The 20,949-nt window shown below is 51.0% G+C and overlaps 1 protein-coding gene across 1 annotated transcript in view; it reads right to left on the bottom strand.

Moving 5' to 3' along the window:
* LOC139248267 (uncharacterized) overlaps nt 1-14,635 on the bottom strand; it is a 151,527-nt gene extending 136,892 nt beyond the window's left edge. The window contains exon 1 of the mRNA XM_070872075.1: nt 14,538-14,635. Coding sequence (XP_070728176.1) covers nt 14,538-14,596 — 59 coding nt within the window. The 5' untranslated portion in view covers nt 14,597-14,635. The remainder of the gene's footprint in view (nt 1-14,537) is intronic.
* Between the last annotated feature and the right edge of the window lie 6,314 nt (nt 14,636-20,949).

Genomic DNA, 20,949 nt, shown 5'->3' with positions numbered 1-20,949 from the left:
CCAGTGTCTGTCTCCAATACTATCCTTTGATCGAATCAACACCCAGTGTCTGTCTCTAATACTATCCTTTGATCGAATCAACACCCAGTGTCTGTCTCTAATACTATCCTTTGATCGAATCAACACCCAGTGTCTGTCTCCAATACTATCCTTTGATCGAATCAACACCCAGTGTCTGTCTCTAATACTATCCTTTGATCGAATCAACACCCAGTGTCTGTCTCTAATACTATCCTTTGATCGAATCAACACCCAGTGTCTGTCTCTAATACTATCCTTTGATCGAATCAACACCCAGTGTCTGTCTCTAATACTATCCTTTGATCGAATCAACACCCAGTGTCTGTCTCCAATACTATCCTTTGATCATGTATCTGGGCAGGCTGTATGTTGCTAAAGTTCCTCTCTCAGCCCCTCGGGAGCAACTCCCAGAATTGTTCAAATGGATCACACACTTTTATAAAGATCCATTTGGATCAGCACTCGTAACCTTTCCAAGTTCCTATTAGCTTGTTAGACCTGTAATCTAGGATTTCAACATTAAAATCAATGAATCTATTAGTGTAAGCGACACCAGCCAGATAAACTTTTGACGCTGCGCAGTGTTCATGACCCTCACATCACCACAAAAATGGGAGTCAATGAAACTTGATTTTTTTTACTAAAATAAATATGCCTGTTGTGCAAGGGATTTTTAACCATTTTTCCACAGAAAGGATTTGGATGTAATTTATATTGAAGTGTACTTTTTAAACTAAAGTGAGTTCACAAAGATTTAAAATCTACATGACAAGCAAATGCTGGAGCTGCTGCAACAAAGAGGGGATTGGTATGTGATTAAGAACATAAGAACATAAGAAATAGGAGCAGGACTAGGCCATATGGCCCCTTGAGCCTGCTCCGCCATTCAATACGATCATGGCTGATCTGATCATGGACTCAGCTCCACTGGGAATTAAACATACAGGGGTATCTGACGATTCGGAAAGATAGACAAGAAGGGAAAGGAGGTGGGGGTAGCTCTGTTAATAAAGGATGATATCAGGGCAGTTGTGAGAGATGATATTGGCTCGAATGAACAAAATGTTGAATCATTGTGGGAGATTAGAGATAGTAAGGGGAAAAAGTCACTGGTGGGCGTAATTTATAGGCCCTCAAATAATAACTTCACGGTGGGGCGGGCAATAATCAAGGGAATAACGGAGGCATGTGAAAAAGGAACGGCAGTAGTCATGGGGGATTTTAACCTACATATCGATTGTCAACTCAAATCGCACGGGGTAGCCTGGAGGAGGAATTCATAGAATGCATACAGGATTGTTTCTTAGAATAGTATGTTACAGAACCTACAAGGGAGCAAGCTATCTTAGATCTGGTCCTGTGTAATGAGACAGGAAAAATAAGCGATCTCCTCGTAAAAGATCCTCTCGGAATGAGTGATCACAGTATGGTTGAATTTGTAATACAGATTGAGGGTGAGGAAGTAGTGTCTCAAACGAGCGTACTATGCTTAAACAAAGGGGACTACAGTGGGATGAGGGCAGAGTTGGCTAAAGTAGACTGCAAGCACAGACTAAACGGTGGCACAATTGAGGAACATTGGAGGACTTTTAAGGAGCTCTTTCATAGTGTGCAACAAAAATATATTCCAGTGAAAAAGAAGGCCGGTAAGAGAAGGGATAACCAGCCGTGGATAACCAAGGAAATAAAGGAGAGTATCAAATCAAAGACCAATGCGTATAAGGTGGCCAAGGTTAGTGGGAAACTAGAAGATTGGGAAAATTTTAAACAACAGCAAAGAATGACTAAAAAAGCAATAAAGAAAAGAAAGATAGATTACGAAGGTAAACTTGCGCAAAACATAAAAACAGATAGTAAAAGCTTTTACAGATATATAAAACGGAAAAGAGTGACTAAAGTAAATGTTGGTCCCTTAGAAGATGAGAAGGGGGATTTAATAATGGGAAATGTGGAAATAGTTGAGACTTTAAACAATTATTTTGCTTCGGTCTTCACAGTGGAAGACACAAAAACCATGCCAAATATTGCTGGTCACAGGAATGTGGGAAGGGAGGACCTTGAGACAATCACTATCACTAGGGAGGTAGTGCTGGACAGGCTAATGGGACTCAAGGTAGACAAGTCCCCTGGTCCTGATGAAATGCATCCCAGGGTATTAAAAGAGATGGCGGAGGTTATAGCAGATGCATTCGTTATAATCTACCAAAATTCTCTGGACTCTGGGGAGGTACCAGCAGATTGGAAAGCAGCTAATGTAACGCTTCTGTTTAAAAAAGGGGGCAGACAAAAGGCAGGTAACTATAGGCCGGTTAGTTTAACATCTGTAGTGGGGAAAATGCTTGAAACTATCATTAAGGAAGAAATAGCAGGACATCTAGATAGGAATAGTGCAATCAAGCAGACGCAGCATGGATTCATGAAGGGGAAATCATGCTTAATCCCATTTACTGGAATTCTTTGAGGATATAACGAGCATGGTGGATAGACGTGTACCGATGGATGTGGTGTATTTAGATTTCCAAAAGGCATTCGATAAGGTGCCACACAAAAGGTTACTGCAGAAGATAAAGGTAGGCGGAGTCAGAGGAAATGTATTAGCATGGATAGAGAATTGGCTGGCGAACAGAAAGTAGAGAGTCGGGATAAATGGGTCCTTTTCGGGTTGGAAATCGGTGGTTAGTGGTGTGCCACAGGGATCGGTGCTGGGACCACAACTGTTTACAATATACATAGATGACCTGGAAGAGGGGACAGAGTGTAGTGTAACAAAATTTGCAGATGACCCAAAGATTAGTAGGAAAGCGGGTTGTGTAGAGGACACAGAGAGGCTGCAAAGAGATTTAGATAGGTTAAGCAAATGGGCGAAGGTTTGGCAGATGGAATACAATGTCAGAAAATGTGAGGTCATCCACCTTGGGAAAAAAAACAGTAAAAGGGAATATTGTTTGAATGGGGAGAAATTACAACATGCTGAGGTGCAGAGGGACCTGGGGGTCCTTGTGCATGAAACTCTTTTGAGTTTACCTGCGAAAACATAAAACATTAAACGGTGCCACCCGACCTGGGTGACACTCCAGACATTTACAAGGCCCTTTTTTTTTTTCCCCCCTTTTTTTTTGTGTTTTTCTTTTTTTGGTTTTTTTTTTTTGGGCACTAAAATCACAATTTTCCCCAGTGCCCCCTATAAAAGGGAAGGGGGACACTAAATGCACCGGCAATTAAAACAAATTAAACTTAAAAACGTAAAATCAAATTAAAATTTGGTTGCCGGGCGTGATGATGCACTCCAGTCCCTCCGGTGCCCACCTCTCGCGGAAGGCCGCGAGCGTACCGGTGGACACCGCGTGCTCCATCTCCAAGGACACCCTGGACCGGATGTAAGAGCGGAAGAGAGGCAGGCAGTCAGGTTGAACGACCCCCTCGACCGCCCGCTGCCTGGACCGGCTGATGGCACCCTTGGCCGTGCCCAGGAGCAGTCCTACGAGGAGGCCTTCGGACCTACCCGCTCCCCTCCGCACAGGGTGCCCAAAGATCAGGAGAGTGGGACTGAAGTGCAGCCAGAATTTCAGGAGCAGCCCCTTCAAATAATGGAACAGGGGCTGCAACCTTGTGCATTCCATAAAAACATGGAACACGGACTCCTCCAGACCGCAGAAATTGCAGGCGGCCTGGGAGTCCGTGAACCGGCTTAAAAATTTGTTGCACGGCACTGCTCCGTGCACCACCCTCCAGGCCAAGTCCCCGATGAATAGTGGGAGGACCCCTGCGTAGAGTGCCCTCCATCGGGGACCCCCGCCTCCTCCGGACGGCAAGATGGTACGCCATGGCGTGTCCGGACGGCCGGCGAGGATGGCAAAGTTGAGGGTGTGCAGGAGCAGCCCGTACAGGAAACCCCTCCGCGCGGAACTGAAAGGCACGGAGGGGATTTCCCCGAGGCGGCTCAAGTTGTGAGGCGCCGGCCCCCGAGGGAGGTTCCGGGGTTTGGCGCCGATGAGGAATTCCGTCCGGACGGGGGTCAGTTCGGACGGGATCTCCCCACGTGCTTGAGCCTCCTCGATGCACCTAACGGAGTCAGGGCCCAGAGCTGTTTTTAGCGACTCGATGGCATCGGCCGCATGGCGGACGTTGGCAGAATTAAGGCGCCGCGCCGGCGTGTCTGGCGCCATCCAGCCCGCTCCTCCGCCATCGAGCAGGTCCCTGACCCTGGTCACCTCACCAGCCACAGCCCTCTCTTCCGACCGCCACATAAAACCTCGGCCGTGGAGGTACGGATTCCCGAGCAGCGGTTCCTGCAGGACGGCCGCCACTCCAGCCGGAGGAGAGCTGCGCTTGGTGGAGACTTTGTTCCAGACCCTGATGAGTTCCCTGTAAAAGACAGGCAGCTCCCGGAGGGCGGTCCTGGCACCCCCCAAGTTCACAAACAGGAGCTGCGTGTCATAATTGAGGTCGCACTGCTGGCGGAAGAAATACCTCGCCAGAGCACACCACCTAGGAGGGGACTCGACGTAAAGGTATCTCTGCAGGGTCTGAGGACGGAAAGTCGCGAGCTGGGCGCTGACGCACACCAACGACTGACCGCCCTCCTCAAGCGGGAGACTCAAGACCGCGGCAGAGACCCAGTGCTTCCTGTTGTTCCAGAAGAAGTCCACCAGCTTCTTCTGTATCTTGGCGACAAACGCAAGGGGAGGGGTCAATCCTTGTGCATGAATCCCAAAAAAGTTAGTTTGCAGGCGCAGCAGGTAATCAGGAAGGCGAATGGAATGTTGGCCTTCATTGCGAGAGGGATGGAGTACAAAAAAGCAGGGAGGTCCTGCTGCAAACTGTATAGGGTATTGGTAAGGCCACACCTGGAGTACTGCGTGCAGTTTTGGTCACCTTACTTAAGGAAGGATATACTGGCTTTGGAGGGGGTACAGAGACGATTCACTAGGCTGATTCCGGAGATGAGGGGGTTACCTTATGATGATAGATTGAGTAGACTGGGTCTTTACTCGTTGGAGTTCAGAAGGATGAGCGATGATCTTAAAGAAACATTTAAAATAATGAAAGGGATAGACAAGATAGAGGCAGAGAGGTTGTTTCCACTGGTCGGGGAGACTAGAACTAGGGGGCACAGCCTCAAAATACGGGGGAGCCAATTTAAAACCGAGTTGAGAAGAAATTTCTTCTCCCAGAGGGTTGTGAATCTGTGGAATTCTCTGCCCAAGGAAGCAGTTGAGGCTAGCTCATTGAATGTATTCAAGTCACAGATAGATAGAATTTTAACTAATAAGGGAATTAAGGGTTACGGGGAGCGGGCGGGTAAGTGGAGCTGAGTCCACGGCCAGATCAGCCATGATCTTATTGAATGGCGGAGCGGGCTCGAGGGGCTAGATGGTCTACTCCTGTTCCTAATTCTTATGTTCTTACGTTCCCTGCCCGCTCCCCATAATCCCTTATCGATTAAGAAACATTATATTTCTGTCTCAAATTTATTTAATGTCCCAGCTTCCACAGCTCTCTAAGGCAGTGAGTCCCACAGATCCAGAACCCTCAGAGAAGGAAGTTCTCCTCATTTCAGTTTTAAATGGGCGGCCCCTTATTCTAAGATTTTGCCCTCTAGTTCTAGTCTCCCCTATCAGTGGAAACATCCTCTCTGTATCCACCTTGTCAAGCCCCCTCATAATCTTATACGTTTCGATAAGATCACCTCTCATTCTTCTGAATTCCAATGAGTAGAGGCCCAACCTCCTCAACCTTTCCTCATCAGTCAACCCACTTATCCCCCTCTCCGCAACACCCCCCCCCTCCCGCCACCCCCTCTCCTTCTCTGAACCTTCTCTGAACTGCCTCCGCAGCAAGTATATCCTTTCGTAAATATGGAAACCAAAACTGCACACAGTATTCCAGGTGTGGCCTCACCAATACCCTGTATAGCTGTAACAAGACTTCTCTGCTTTTATACTCCATCCCCTTTGCAATAAAGGCCAAGATTCCATTGGCCTTCCTGATCACTTGCTGTACCTGCATACTATCCTTTTGTGTTTCATGCACAAGTACCCCCAGGTCCCGCTGTACTGCGGCACTTTGCAATCTTTCTCCATTTAAATAATAACCTGCGGTGTGATTTTTTCTGCCAAAGTATATAACCTCATACTTTCTAACATTATACTCCACCTGCTAAATTTTTGGCCACTCACTTAGCCTGTCTATGTCCTTTTGCAGATCTTTTGTGTTCTCCTCACACATTGCTTTTCCTCCTATCTTTGTATCATCAGCAAACTTGGCTACGTTACACTCGATCCTTTCTTCCAAGTCATTAATATAGATTGTAAATAGTTGGGGTCCCAGCACTGATCCCTGCGGCACTCCATTAGTTACTGATTGCCAACCAGAGAATGAACCATTTATCCCGACTCTCTGTTTTCTGTTTGTTAGCCAATTCTTTATTCTGTTTGTTACCCCCAACCCTGTGAACTTTTATCTTATGCAGTAACCTTTTATGTGGCACCTTGTCAAATGCCTTCTGGAAGTCCAAGTACACCACATCCACTGGTTCCCCTTTATCCACCCTGTTCATTACATCCTCAAAGAATTCCATCAAATTTGTCAAACATGACTTCACCTTCATAAATCCATGCTGACTCTGCCTGACTGAATTATGATTTTCCAAATGCCCTGCTACTGCTTCTTTAATAATGGACTCCAACATTTTCCCAACCACAGATGTTAGGCTAACTGGTCTATAGTTTCCTGCTTTTTGTCTGCCTCCTTTTTTAAATAAGGGCATTACATTTGCAATTTTCCAATCGGCTGGGACCTCCCCAGAATCCAGGGAATTTTGGTAAATTACAACCAATGCATCCACTATCCCTGCCACTACTTCTCTTAAGACCATAGGATGCAAGCCATCAGGTCCAGGGGATTTATCTGCCTTTAGTCCCATTATCTTACTGAGTACCACCTCCTTGATGATTGTGATTGTGTTAAGTTCCTCCCCCGCCCTATAGCCCCTTGACTATCCACTGTTGGAATATTGTTAGTGTCCTCTACCGTAAAGGCTGATACAAAATATTTGTTCAGAGTTTCTGCCACCTCCATGTTCCCCATTACTAATTCCTCGGTCTCGTCCTGTTCTAACTCGAATGAACTCACTCAAGAGGTAAAAATACAGCTGAACAAGTTACACGAGTGGATTGCCTATCCACTCTCACGTGCTTCCAGCAACTTAAGGCTGGAAGGAACTGAATTCATGTACACACGGCATGGGATGGGATGGGGTGGTCCGGTTAGCTTGGATAAATGTGTAAATACATAACTCTTGGCGGATTGGGGAAAGCCCAGCTCTGACTGAGGTGTTTAAGATGATTAACAATGGAAAAACTATTTCCTCTGGTCGAGGAGTCCAGAACAAGGGAGCAGAGATCAGTGGTGAATGGTTGTTTGCCAGACTGGAGGGAAGTGTCCAGTGGTGTCCCCCGGGGTATTAGGACCACTGCTCTTTTTTATATGTATTAATGACCTGAACTTGGATATACAGGGCACAATTTCAAGGATGCGTTTATTTGTACTAACTGAATTGCAGTCGTTTGCCTGATTGGCTCTCCATTATCCAATGACCTTGGAGGATAAGCCACACCCTGAATTATCTCTGGAATGTGTGAATGGAATTGCCCAGCCGAACTTTGCACATTGTAACATGATCCATTTGGACTTCAGAAGTCAGAAAGGACGCATTCCTCCCCCAGCCGAAGTCCCTTACCCCAGCACAAGTGCTGCCTCCCCCAGCTGAAGTCCCTTACCCCAGCACAAGTGCTGCCTCCCCCAGCCGAAGTCCCTTACCCCAGCACAAGTGCTGCCTCCCTCAGCTGAAGTCCCGCCTCTTATCCCAGTGCAAGTGCATCCCACTGACCCCAGAACAAGTGCATGGCTCCCCCAGCCGAAGAACCTTACCCCAGTGCGTGCATCCCTCCACCAGTCAAAGTCCCTTACCCAAGCGCAGGTGCTTGACCTTACCCCGGCACCCCCCCCCCGCCATACATTGTGTGCGGTATGAAGTGAATAGTGTCAGTGTCATGACTTCTCGATTTCATCCACTCCAATGATGTCGGGTGTGGGTGTAAAGGTGGTTGGAAGGACTTAATTTGTCACCCCTGAGTTCCCTCTCTTTCCCCCCCGCCACCCCACCTCACCCAGCCAGGCTCTCACTCTCTCTCTCTCTCTCTCTCCTAACCCCTCACATAACCAGGCTCTCTCCCCCCCACCCAAGCAGGCTCTATTCCCCAACACCCCCCACCCCAAGCAACCAGGCTCTGTCTCCCCCGACAACCAGGCTCTCTCCCTCCCTCAAACCAGCTCTCTCCCGCCCCCCGTGACAACCAGGCTCTCTTCTCCCCCCGCATCCCTGCAAACAGGCTCCCTCTCCCCAACCCCCCTCAACCAGGCTCTATCTCTCTGTTCTTCAACCCCCCCCACCCCCCGGCCCCCCAACCAGGCTCTCCCCCCACCTGCAAACCAGGCTCTCTCTCCCACCCCCGCCTCCCCCCTCAACCAGGCTCTCGCTTCCCCCCCGGAAGCAGACTAGTTTCCTCAGCAGCCCCCACCGCCACAACCAGACTTTCTTTCCCCCGGCTCCTCCCCACCTCAACCAGGCTCTCTGCTCCCCCACCCCTTCATCCAGCTCAGTCCCCCAACCACCTTCCCCTGCCTCTCCCCTAACAAGGCTCTCTCTTCCACCCCTCCCCGCAACCAGGTTCACTCTCCCCCTCACCCCAACCACACCCTCTCCTCCCCACGCCCCAAACAGGTTCACTCTCCCCCTCACCCCAACCACACCCTCTCCTCCCCACGCCCCAAACAGGTTCCCTCTCCCTCTCCTCCTCCTCGCACCCACCATTTCAACCAGGCTATCTCTCACCCACCCCCCAACACCCAGATTCTCTCAACCCCCCCACCCTCCCCTCCCCGCCCCAACCAGGCGCTCTCCACCACCCGCACCCCCCACAATCGGCATCTCTCGCCCTCCCCTCCACCAACCAGGCTTTCTCTCTCTCAACAGCCCCACCACCCCCCAACCAGGCTCTCTCTCTCCTCCCCCCCCCTCCATCAACCAGGCTCCACCCCCCTCACCCCCAATCAACCAGGCTCTCTCTCTCTCCCCTCCAATCCCTCCCCCGCCCCCCACCCCCCACAACAACCAGGCTCTCTCTCACCCCTCGCTCCCCCAACCAGGCTCTCTATATTCCACCCAAACCAGGCTCCCCTCTCCCCCCCCGACACCCGCACCCAACCAGCCCCTCGCCCCCCTTCCCCCCCCAACCAGGCTCTCTCTTTCCCCCCCCTCCAAACAGACTCTCTCTCTCCCCCCCCAACCCCCGCCTCCAACAAGGCTCCCTCTCTACCCCCCCCCCACCCAACCAGGCTCTCTCCGCCCCCCCCCTCCCCCCCGCCAAACAGGCTCTCACCCACCCCCCCCGCAACAACCAGGCTCCCCTCTCCACCCCTCCTCTCCCCGCAAACCAGGCTCTCTCTTTCTCGCCCCCCCACCTCCCGCAACCAGGCTCTCTCCCCCTCACCCCCCCCCGCCAACAATGCTCTCTGTCTTCTCCCAACCCCCAACCAGGCCCTCTATTCCCCCTAACCACACTCTCACCTCCCCCCACCCCAAACACGCCCTCTCTCCCCTCCCCCTCACCCCCCCATTTCAACCAGGTTCTCTCCACACCCCCGACAACTAGGTTCTCTCAACCCCAGCACTCCCTCCCCGCCCTAACCAAGCTCTTTCTCTCTCTCCCCTCCCACCCCCACCCCCCCTTCCAGCAACCAGGCTCTCTCCACCACCTGCACACCCCCACAACCGGGCCCTCACCCCTCCCCCCCCACCCCCGCAACAATTGGGCTCTCTCTCACCCCTCCCTCCCCAACCAAACTCTCTTCCCCCCGCTCCCCCCCCCCCACTCAACCTGGTCCCCCTCTCTCCCCCCACCACCCCACTCAACCAGGCTCTCTCTCTCTGCCCTCCCCCGCAACCAGACTCTCTTATCTCTCTACCCCCTTCACCCCGCAACCTGGCTCTTGCTCTTTCCGCCGCCCCCCCCGCCCTCCCCCGTCAAACCACTCTTTCTCTCCCCCCGCCCCCCCAACCAGGCTCTCTTTCCCCACCGGAGTAGAATTCCTCTTTGGTCTCGTCTGTAGCATCCAGTGTTGGGGCGTATGCGCTGAAGACCGTAGCGCACTGGTTCCTGAGCCGAAGAGTCATGAGGCGTTCGTTTATCCCGCAAGGGGAGTCTGAGACGGCGAAGTCTACCCCATGGAGGCGGCGATCTTTTTCTGGTTTGCCTTTCCATAAGAAAGTGTAGCCACCACCTTGTTCTTTGAGCTGGCCTTCCTCTGCCCGCCGGGTCTTACTTAGGGCGGCAATGTCTATATTGAGTTCCCGTGCAACGATAGCGGTGCGGCGTTCCGGTCTGTCGCTGTTGGGGTTGTCCATGAGGGTCCCGACGTTCCAGGTCCCGAACTTCATCTTCAAGTAGAGAAGATGCCTGTGCATGAATTATTTTAACGTGGAGTGGCCATTGCATATCGGCTACCACATAGGCTTGACAGTGCAAGGCCTTGGTCCAGTGGCAGGCTCTGCTGTATGGGGCTAGTGCATACACACACGCATACTCCTACTGTCCTCCTTCCTCCTTCCCGTAGGGCCTCAATCCCTGGGATCAGTAGGCTGCATCACCCGCACCATGACAGGAGCTGCCAACTACTGGACGGACCACTGCCTAATTCGTTCTGTCATCACCATCGACATTGCCCCAACACAGCGACGGCAACAGAAATAATGCCGCGGGAAAATCAATGCCGAAGCACTCAAAGATCCTGCTAAGAAAGCCCTATTCAGCCAGCACCCCGCTACCAACCTGACGACTCCCAGTGACCCAGAGCGTCTACAGTGCCTGGTCTGCCCTCAAGGCCTCCATAATCAGCACCTGTGAAGAGACGTTCAGTCACTCTACCAAGAAACACCAAGACTGGTTCGACGAGAATGACCAGGAGATCCAGGAGCTAATATGCTGCAAGCGCAAGGCTTTCTTGGACTTGAAGCAGCAACACAACTCGAGGGCAAGAAAGCAGCTCTACAGACATCTGAAGGCTGAGGTCCAACATAAAACCCGTAACCCAAACAACAGATGGTGGGTGGAGAAAGCTCAACAAATCCAGCAGCTAGCCGACAACCATGACGGCGAGGATTCTTCAGCGCAATCAAGACAACCTACGGCCCAAGCACCCAAGGCCCTACCCTATTGCTGGCCAAGAACGGAGAGATGCTCATCAAGGACAGAGAGGCAGTCAGTGCCCGCTGGAAGGAACACTTCCGAGGATCTCCTCAATCGAGACTCTATCTTCGACGTGAGTGTCCTCGACTCCATCCCACAGCATGCCACCCGCCACCATCTCAGCACAACCCTAGCCCGAGGTTGAAAAGGCCATTCGATAACTGAAGAACAAGTCATCAGGAGCAGATGGAAGCCCCGCCGAAGTACTAAAACATGGCGGAGAAGCATTACTGGCGTGGATCCATGACCTCATCTCACACATCTGGAAGGAGGAGATCATGCCAGGAGATCTCAGAGATGCTGTAATTGTGACCATCTTCAAGAAAGGTGACAAGTCTGACTGGTAACTACAGAGGAATCTCCCTGCGGTTGACCACCGGAAAAGTCATCGCAAGAATCCTCCTGGATCGCCTTCTCCCTGTGGCTGAAGAGCTCCTCCCAGAGTCGCAATGCGGATTCTGCCCACTAAGGGGCACAATGGACATGATCGTCACCATGCGGCAGATACAACAGAAATGCAGGGAACAACACCAACCCTGGTACATGGCCTTCTTTGACCTCACAAAAGCCTTCGACACTGTCAACCGTGAGGGATTATGGAGCGTTCTTCTCAGATTCGGCTGCCATCAAAAGTTTGTCACCATTCTCCGCCTGCTCCACGATGACATGCAAGCCGTGATCCTGACCAACGGATCCACCACAGACTCATTCCAAGTTCGAACCAGGGTCAAGCAGGGCTGCGTCATCGCTCCAACGCTCTTCTCGATCTTCCTTGCTGCAATGCTCCATCTCACCCTCAGCAAGCTCCCCGCTGGAGTGGAGCTAAATTACAGGACAAATGGGAATCTGTTCAATCTCCGCCGCCTCCAGGCCAGGTCCAAGGTCGTCCCATCCTCTGTCATCGAACTACAGTACGCAGATGATGCCTGCGTCTGCGCACACTCGGAGGCTGAACTCCAAGCCATCGTCAACACGAGAGCATGGGCCTTACACTAAACACCCGTAAAACAAAGGTCCTCCACCAACCTGCCCTTGCCACAACTGCCTTCTGGTTATCAAAATCCACAATGAGGCCTTAGACAACATGGACCATTTTCCATACTTCGGGAGTCTACTGTCAACAAGGGCAGACATCGACGACGAGGTCCAAAAGCGCCTTCAGTGTGCCAGTGCAACCTTCGGTCACCTGAGGAAGAGAGCGTTTGAAGACCAGGACCTCAAACCCGGCACCAAGCTCATGGTCTACAGAGCAGTGGTGATACCCACCCTCCTATATGGCTCAGATACATGGACTATGTACAGCAGGCACCTCAAAACACTGGAAAAGTACCACCAACGTTGCCTCCACAAGATCCTACAAATCAAAGAGGATAGATGCACCAATGTCAGTGTACTTACTCAGGCCAATATCCCCAGCATCGAAGCACTGACCACGCTTGATCAGCTCCGCTGGACGGGCCACATCGTCCGCATGCCTGACACAAGTGCTCTACTCGGAGCTCCGACATGGCAAGCGAGCTCCAGGTAGGCAGAGGAAACGCTTCAAGACACCCTCAAAGCCTCCTTGAAAAAATGTAACATCCCCACCGACACCTGGGAATCCCTGGTCCAAGGCCGTTCAACATGGAGGAAAAGATTCCAGGAGGGCGCTGAGCACCTCAAATCTCTTCGACGAGAGCATGCAGAAACCAAGCGCAGATAGCGGAAGGAGCGTGCAGCAAACCAGGCTCCCCACCCATCTGTTCTTTCAACCACTGTGTGCCCCACCTGTGACAGAGACTGTAGGTCCTGCATTGGACTCTTCAGTCACCTGAGAACTCATTTCTAGTGTGGAAGTCATCCTCGACTCCAATGATATCTTGCAATCTTGTAAAAATGATGACTAGTCTGACAGAATGGTATTTATTGCCTGTCGGGAGAAGGTGAGGAAACATGATAGGCATTCCACATCATCTCTTAGACACAGTACAGGTGCAACGTCCCGAATCCGGAACTCCGAAAATGTCCAAAAAACGGACTTTTTGCGCATAGCTGTTAGAGTCGTCCGGAAGTATTATACAAAAACCAGACATTTTTGAGGCAAAACCCAAAATCCGGTACGGATTCGATCGAGGATTCTAGACAAAAAAATCAAGTATGAAATCCAGAATCGACCGAATCCATGCCGGATTTCGGGTTTTGCCAGATTTCGGACCTCGCTGGTCAAAATCCGGCACGGATTCAGTCGAGGATTCTGGATTTCAGACTATTGATTTTCTTGTCTGAGATCCGGAAAAACCCAAAAACCAGAATGGAGTCAGTCCCGAGGATTCAAGATTTCGGACGTTGTAACTGTACCATACCTCATGCCAAAACTATGAGATGGGATGTGCTAAAATACACAATTAAACGAAAGTGCAGACGATTCACTCATTGCTGCCTAAATAGTCAATGTTATTTCTTGCACAAATCCAGATCAAGGTTCTTCCAATGGCTCAGCTCATTTATCAGTCAGTACCATAGCCGCACAGAAGGTCTCGGGTTCCATGCCTGCTCTGTGCAGTTAGCCCATCTCAGCAGGAGAACTATTACCATGGCCTTGCTGCCCCTGGGGAAATACCCTGGCATAACAAAAATCTCTCCATCTCATGTTTGACATTTTCAACTGACCCCCAGTCTCAACATGGTTTTGGAGAGAGTTCCAGATTTCCACTACCCTTTGTGTGAAGAAGATCTTCCCAACATCACCCCTGAACGACCTAGCTCTAATTTTAAGGTCCCAGCCCCTTGTTCTGGACTCTCCCCACCAGAGGAAATAGTTTATCTTTATCTACCCGATCAAATCCTTTAATCATCTTAAACACCTCAATGAAATCACCCCTTAATCTTCTGCACTACACAAGACCAGTCTATGCAACCTGTCTTCATAATTTAACCCTTTTAGCCCCAGTATAAAATAGTTTATGATTATTTACTTAACTATTATAATGTAAATAAGAAAGGAATACCAAAGGTGGGCCAATTAAAACCAAAATAAACTACAGGTATGATGATCTTATGGGCTGAACTGCATTCTAAAATGTATTACTGGTAAATAATAATGGTTAAAGACAGACAACAGTCTCAAAACATAAAACTCAAATAAAAAAATATTGCCAAATTACTGGCAGGTTTTTTTTTCATTTCAACTTAACCATATCAAAGTATTACTTATCCTACAAAGATTACCTTCCAGTCGTTGACCCCCTCCACAGCTTATCCATGCCAGTTGGTTCATTCTGGAACATTCTCTTACTGAAGCCAAGTCCAGCTCTGTCATATATGCACGCCTGCAGGATAAGAGAAAGTATATGACATATTGCAATGGAGAGGATATCATGTGTCTAATCAATTACATCAAGGGGGAGAAATTCCCCTCCAGTGTTTCCGCCCGGGGTGTAACGGTTCCCACAAAATTGCACGAGAGTTACTGGAGGCGCAAAACCAGTAGTGCCATGCCCCCGCTGGTAGTGCCCAAGGTCGCTGCACTTCCGCCGATGACATCATCGCCGTGCGCGGCAACCCCTTTTTGCCCTGATGTCAGTGTCAGCCTCGCGGGTCGCGAACCGCGCCGCACTCGGCTCGCAGGGCGAAATTTAACGGGGAGGTGCGCACCGCTATTATGCGCTGCCCTCCAACTTACCGATCCAGCCACTGTGCTGATTCTCGCGGGGTCCGTGTCGCAATTGTGCAGCCCAGCACTCCGTTTCCCTGTAAACTCTGCAAAGCTCAGTGTGCCTCCGCTTTAACGCAAGGGGAGGCCCCTTGGAACGCGTTAGCGCTATGCAGAAAGGCCGTGTAGCGCTCCAATCTTTGCCAGGGTAGTGCCCCCGAGCCGGCCCTTGGCAAGAAGTGGAATGCCCTGCGTTACGCTCCACTTCCTCTCGAGGGTGGTAAGCCCAATTTTACTTCCAAGGTGTGACTTCAGAATGTCTGGCTTCGCAAAGGGTAGCGCCCTCAAATGGGGCAATATGCAATTCCGGCCAAATGTTTATTATCTGTATGGTAGCCTAGTGGTTATGTTACTGGACTAATAATCCAGAGACGTGAGTTCAAATCCCACCACGGCAGCTGCGGAATTTAAATTCAGTTAATTAAATAAATCTGGAATAAAAAGCTAGCATCAGTTATGGTGACGATGAAACTACCGGATTGTTGTAAAAACCCATCTGGTTCACTAATGATCTTTAGGGAAGGAAACCTGCCGTCATCACCCTGTATGGCCTACATGTGACTCTAGACCTACTGCCCTCTGAAATGGCCTAGCAAGCCACTCAGTTGTGTAAGGCGGCTCACCACCACCTTCTCAAGGGCAATTAGGGATGGGCAATAAATGCCGGCCTTGGCAGCAACGCCTACATCCCATGAACGAATAAAACTCCTTATATGGGATGTGGCTAAGTAACATTCATTCAATCATCTATACTGTAGCCTGAAACTGGCCTCAAACCATACGGCGTATCTGAGGAAAGACCAGAGCCACAGTAATAAAGAGCAAATGCTCTCACTGCCCAAGCTCCAAATGAAAACATCTGCATAAATGAAAATAAATATTCTGCAAACAAGCGCAAAAGAAACAAACTAAGTTTGCTCAAAATCCATTTTCCTAAACTCCATCCACAGTGTTGGTAAACACAGATGAAATGTTTGATCAGGTAACTTCTCATTCGCCATTCACCAAGCAAAGACATTATTAATCTGTATGGACATCCAAACTGTGAGAAACTGACAGATTACATTTGATTTGTCAGCACAACAATTGACCTTAAACAGGATACATATATGGATGAGAAAGGTTGCTGTGCGACTAGGAGTATTGTGATCACATACCCAACAAATGCATCTATTACTCATTAATTATGTATTGATCAGAAATGCAATTATGATCTGCATTCCAAATTAGCCACATGTGGATAAGGTATTGGACAATACTAGCCTGTTGCAACAATCCCTGATTTTTCTTCCCACTCTGTATGAAATATTTTGACTCCTCTCACTCAGCATGCATGATCGAGAACTGAATGGTGAGGGGTGATTGCCGGACCTGAATCTATGGCCAACTGCACTACATGAAATAATACATATTTTTCTAAAAATAGAATAAAATGCTGTAAGACGTGTCGATCTTGCCCCGTCTAACAGTATATAGAGTTCGGAACTGTAGTGGAACAGACAACTCGAGGCAAAAGACTTCAGAGTAACTTTTCTTTACTTAAAATCAATCTATGATTACAAGCAAGTACAAGCATACATACGTACTAACACCTGTGAGTGGCCAGTTCAGCAGTGACTAGACGGCTCTTCTTCCTGTGTGACCGGTCAAGTCGCCCGACTCACTGCAGCAGCTCCCAGCGTTTTATGAACTGTGTCCTTTATACCCAAAATTTGGCAGGCCTCCCAATGCATACATGTCTCAGACACGTTGGCTATTGTTCAATCACTGGCATCTCTTCTGTCTCAGACCACGTTGACTATTGTTCAATCAGTTTATAACAGCTTAAAGGTTTGTTTTTGCGGAAGTCTTGAAGTCATGCAGATTGTCCCAACCGTAGATTTGTAAACCCCAGCAGTTCTATCTTTATGGCGTTTGCCCAGCAACATGGCTTCCTAGCCTCTCAAAGCATGCTGGTACATCAAATTCAGTCAAGTTACAATGAACAGCGCTGATGTATTTTACAGAGCAAGTACTCAACACAGAGAAAGGAAGGCCAAACTACATAAAAATAATGGGCTTGATTTTGTAGGTAAAGTAATGCTGTGACAACGACGCACGCCTTTATTAATGCACAAATTGGCCAGCAAGTTCAGGGGATTTAGAGGCGATTTGATAGATGTTTTCAAGATAGTAAAGGGAACAGATAAGATAGAGAGAAACTATTTCCGCTGGTTGGGGATTCTAGGACTAGATGACGTAATCTAAAAATTAGAGCCAGCCTTTCAGGGGTGAAATTAAGCAACACTTCTGCACTCAAAGGGTGGTAGAAGTTTGGTACTCTCTTCCGCAAACGGCAATTGATGTCAGATCTATTGATAATTTTAGATTGATAGCTTTTTGTTAACCAAGTGTATTAAGGGATATGGGCCAAAGGCGGGTATATGGAGTTAGGTCATGATCAGCCATGATCTTATTGAATGGCAGAACAGTCTCGAGGCCTACTCGTGTTTCTATGTTCCACTAGATTTACACATTAATTGCCCATTAAACTCGCTGGAACGTCAGGACCCTCATGGACAACCCTAACTGCAACAGACCAGAATGCCACACCACTATCATTGCCCGGGAAAACAAGCGCTTCGACGTAAGACATCGCCACCCGAAGTGAGACCTGGCAGGCAGGGGAATGCCAGCTCAAAGAACAAGGTGGTTGTTACACCTTCTTCTAGAAAGGCAAACCAGAAGAAGAATGCCGCCTCCATGGGGTTGGCTTCGTGGTAAAAAACGTGCTAGTGGGCTGTCTCAAGAGACTTCCCTTGTGGGATAAACAAACGCCTCATGACCCTTCGGCTCACCCTAGCCCGGAAGCAGTACGCTACGGTCAGCAGTGCATATGCCCCAACAGTGGAAGCTACAGACGAGACCAAAGAGGAATTCTACTCCAGCCTCGAACAATCCCGACAATCTGATCCTCCTTGGCAACTTCAACGCCAGAGTCGGAAAGGATACTGGGAAGGGGTTAAGGAAAGCCAACTTCAATGGCACCCTCCTCCTGACGAACTGCTTAGAGCATGGCCTTGTCATAACCAGTACACTGTTCCATCAGAAGGACAAATATAAAGCTTTATGGCAACACCATCGCTCCAAGCACTGGCATCTGCTAGACTACGTAATCGTCCAAGTGAGGGATCGCAAGGACGGAGCAACACCCGTGCCATGACAGGAGCTGACGACTGGACGGATCGCCGCCTAATTTGTTCTGTCATCACCATCAACATTGCCCCAAAACAGCTATGGCAACAGAAACAATGCCGCAGGAAAATCAACGCTGGAGCATTCAAAGATCCTGCTAAGAAAGCCCTATTCAGTCAGCGCCCCGCTACCAACCTGACGACTCCCAGTGACCCAGAGTGTCCACAGTGCCTGGTCTGCCCTCAAGGCTTTCCATAATTAGCACCTGTGAAGAGACGTTCAGTCACTCAACCAGGAAACATCAAAACTAGTTCAGTGAGACCAACCAGGAGATCCAGGAACTAATATGCTGCAAGTGCAAGGCATTCTTGGACTGGAAGCAGCAACACAACTCGAGGGCAAGAAAGCAGCTCTACGGACGTCTGAAGGCCGAAGTCCAACAGAAAACCTGCGACCCAAACAGATGGTGGGTGGAGAAAGCTCAAGAAATCCAGCAGCTAGCCGACGACCACGACATGCAAGGATTCTTCAGCGCAGTCAAGACCACCTACGGCCCAAGCACTCAAGGCCCTACCCCACTACTGGCCTAGAACAGAGAGGTGCTCATCAAGGACAGAGAGGCAGTCAATGCCCGCTGGAAGAAGCATTTTGAGTCTCTGTCTTCGATGTGAGTGTACTCGACTCCATCCCACAACATGCCACCTGCCACCATCTCAGCACAACCCCAGCCCGGCACGAAGAGCATATGAAGCACTAAAACATGGCGGAGAAGCATTACTGGCGTGGATCCATGACCTCATCTCCCTTATCTGGAAAGAGGAGACGCTGTAATCGTGACCATCTTCAAGAAAGGTGACAAGTCCGACTGGTAACTACAGCGGAATCTCCCTGCTGTCGACCACCGGGAAAGTCACTGCAAGAATTCTCCACAATTGCCTTCTCCCTGTGGCTGAAGAGCTCCTCCCGGAGTCGCAATGCGGATTCTGCCCACTGAGGGGCACAATGCTCATGATCTTCACTATGCGGCAGATACAAGAGAAATACAGGGAACAACACCAACCCCTGTACATGGCCTTCTTTGACCTCACAAAAGCCTTCGACACTGTCAACCGTGAGGGATTATGGAGCGTTCTTCTCAGATTCGGCTGCCCTCAAAAGTTTGTCACCATTCTCCGCCTGCTCCACGATGACATGCAAGCCGTGATCCTGAGGTGGAGGGGGGTGGGAGAGAGGGGAGGGAGGAGAGAGGGAGGGGAGAGAGGGTGCGGAGAGGGGAGGGGGAGAGAGGGGATGGGGAGAGAGGGGAGGGGGGAGAGAGGGGAAGGTGGAGAGAGGGGAGGGGGAGGGGGGAGAGAAGGGAGGGGGAGGGGGGAGGAGAAGGGAGGGGGAAGTGGGGGGAGAGAAGGGAGGGGGAGGGGAGAGAGAAGGGAGGGGGAGGGGAGAGAGAAGGAAGGGGGAGGGGAGAGAGAAGGGAGGGAGAGAAGGGGAGGGAGGGAGGGGTGGAGAAGGGTAGGGAGGGGGGAGAGAAAGAGAGGGGGGAGAGAAGGGGAGGGAGGAGGGGAGAGAAGGGGGGAGGGGGAGAGAAGGGGAAGGAGGAGGGAGGAACGGAAGCGGGGGAGGGAGGAGAGAAGGGAGGGAGGGGGAGAGAAAGGGGGGGAGGGGAGAGAGAAAGGGGGGAGGGGGGGAGAGAAAGGGGGGAGGTGGGAGAGAAAGGGAGGGAGGGGGAGAGAAGGAAAGCGGCGGGGGGAGAGAAGGGAGGGGGATGGGGAGAGAAGGGAGGGGGAGGGGGAGAGAAGTGAGGGGGAGGGGGAGAGAGGGGAGGGGGGAGAGAGGGAGGGAGGGGGAGGGGAGAGGGGGTGATAGGGGTGGGGGTGAGAGAGGGGGGGAGAAAGGGGGGGAAGAGGGGGGGAAAGGGGGGAGAGAGGAGGGGGGAGAGAGGGGAGGGGGGGAGAGAGGGGAGGGGGGGAGAGAGGGGAGGGGGGGAGAGAGGGGAGGGGGGGAGAGAGGGGAGGGGGGGAGAGAGAAGGGAGGGGGGGAGAGAGAAGGGAGGGGGGGAGAAGGGGGTGAGAAAAGGGAGGGGGGGTTGGGAGAGAAGGGAGGGGGGGTTGGGAGAGAAGGGAGGGGAGGGGGGAGAGAAGGGAGGGGGAGGGGGGAGAGAAGGGAAGGGGAGGGGGGAGAGAAGGGAAGGGGAGGGGGGAGAGAAGGGATGGGGAGGGGGGAAGAGAAGGGAGGGGGAGGGGGGAAGAGAAGGAGGGGGAGGGGGAGAGAAGGGAGGGGGAGAGGAGAGAGTAGGAAGGGGAGGGGAGAGAGAAGGGAGGGGGAGGGGGAAGAGAATGGGGAGAGAAGTGGAGGGAGGGAGGGGGGGAGAGAAGTGGAGGGAGGGAGGGGGGAGAGAAGTGGAGGGAGGGAGGGGGAGAGAAGTGGAGGGAGGGAGGGGGAGAGAAGTGGAGGAGGGAGAGAGGAGAGGAGGAGAGAAGGGGAGGGATGTGGGGAGAGAAGGGGAGAGAAGGGGAGGGAGGGGAGAGAAGGGGAGGGAGGGGGAGAGAAGGGGAGGGAGGGGGGGAGGAGAAGGGGAGGGAGGGGGGAGAGAAGGGGAGGGAGGGGGGAGAGAAGGGAGGAAGGGAGGGGGAAGAAGAGGGGGAAGAAGGGAGAGAGGAGGGAGAAGGTGAGGGAGGAGGAGGACGAGATGGGGAGAAGGGGGGGGAGAGCATGGGGAGGGAGGTGAGAAGGAAAAGGGGAGGGCAGGGGGGGGGG

This window comes from Pristiophorus japonicus, chromosome 1 (genome assembly GCF_044704955.1).
Source record: "Pristiophorus japonicus isolate sPriJap1 chromosome 1, sPriJap1.hap1, whole genome shotgun sequence".
Taxonomy (NCBI): Eukaryota; Metazoa; Chordata; class Chondrichthyes; family Pristiophoridae; genus Pristiophorus; species Pristiophorus japonicus.
The sequence above is the reverse complement of the archived record's forward strand: the minus strand, read 5'-3'. Positions and strand labels throughout refer to the sequence as shown.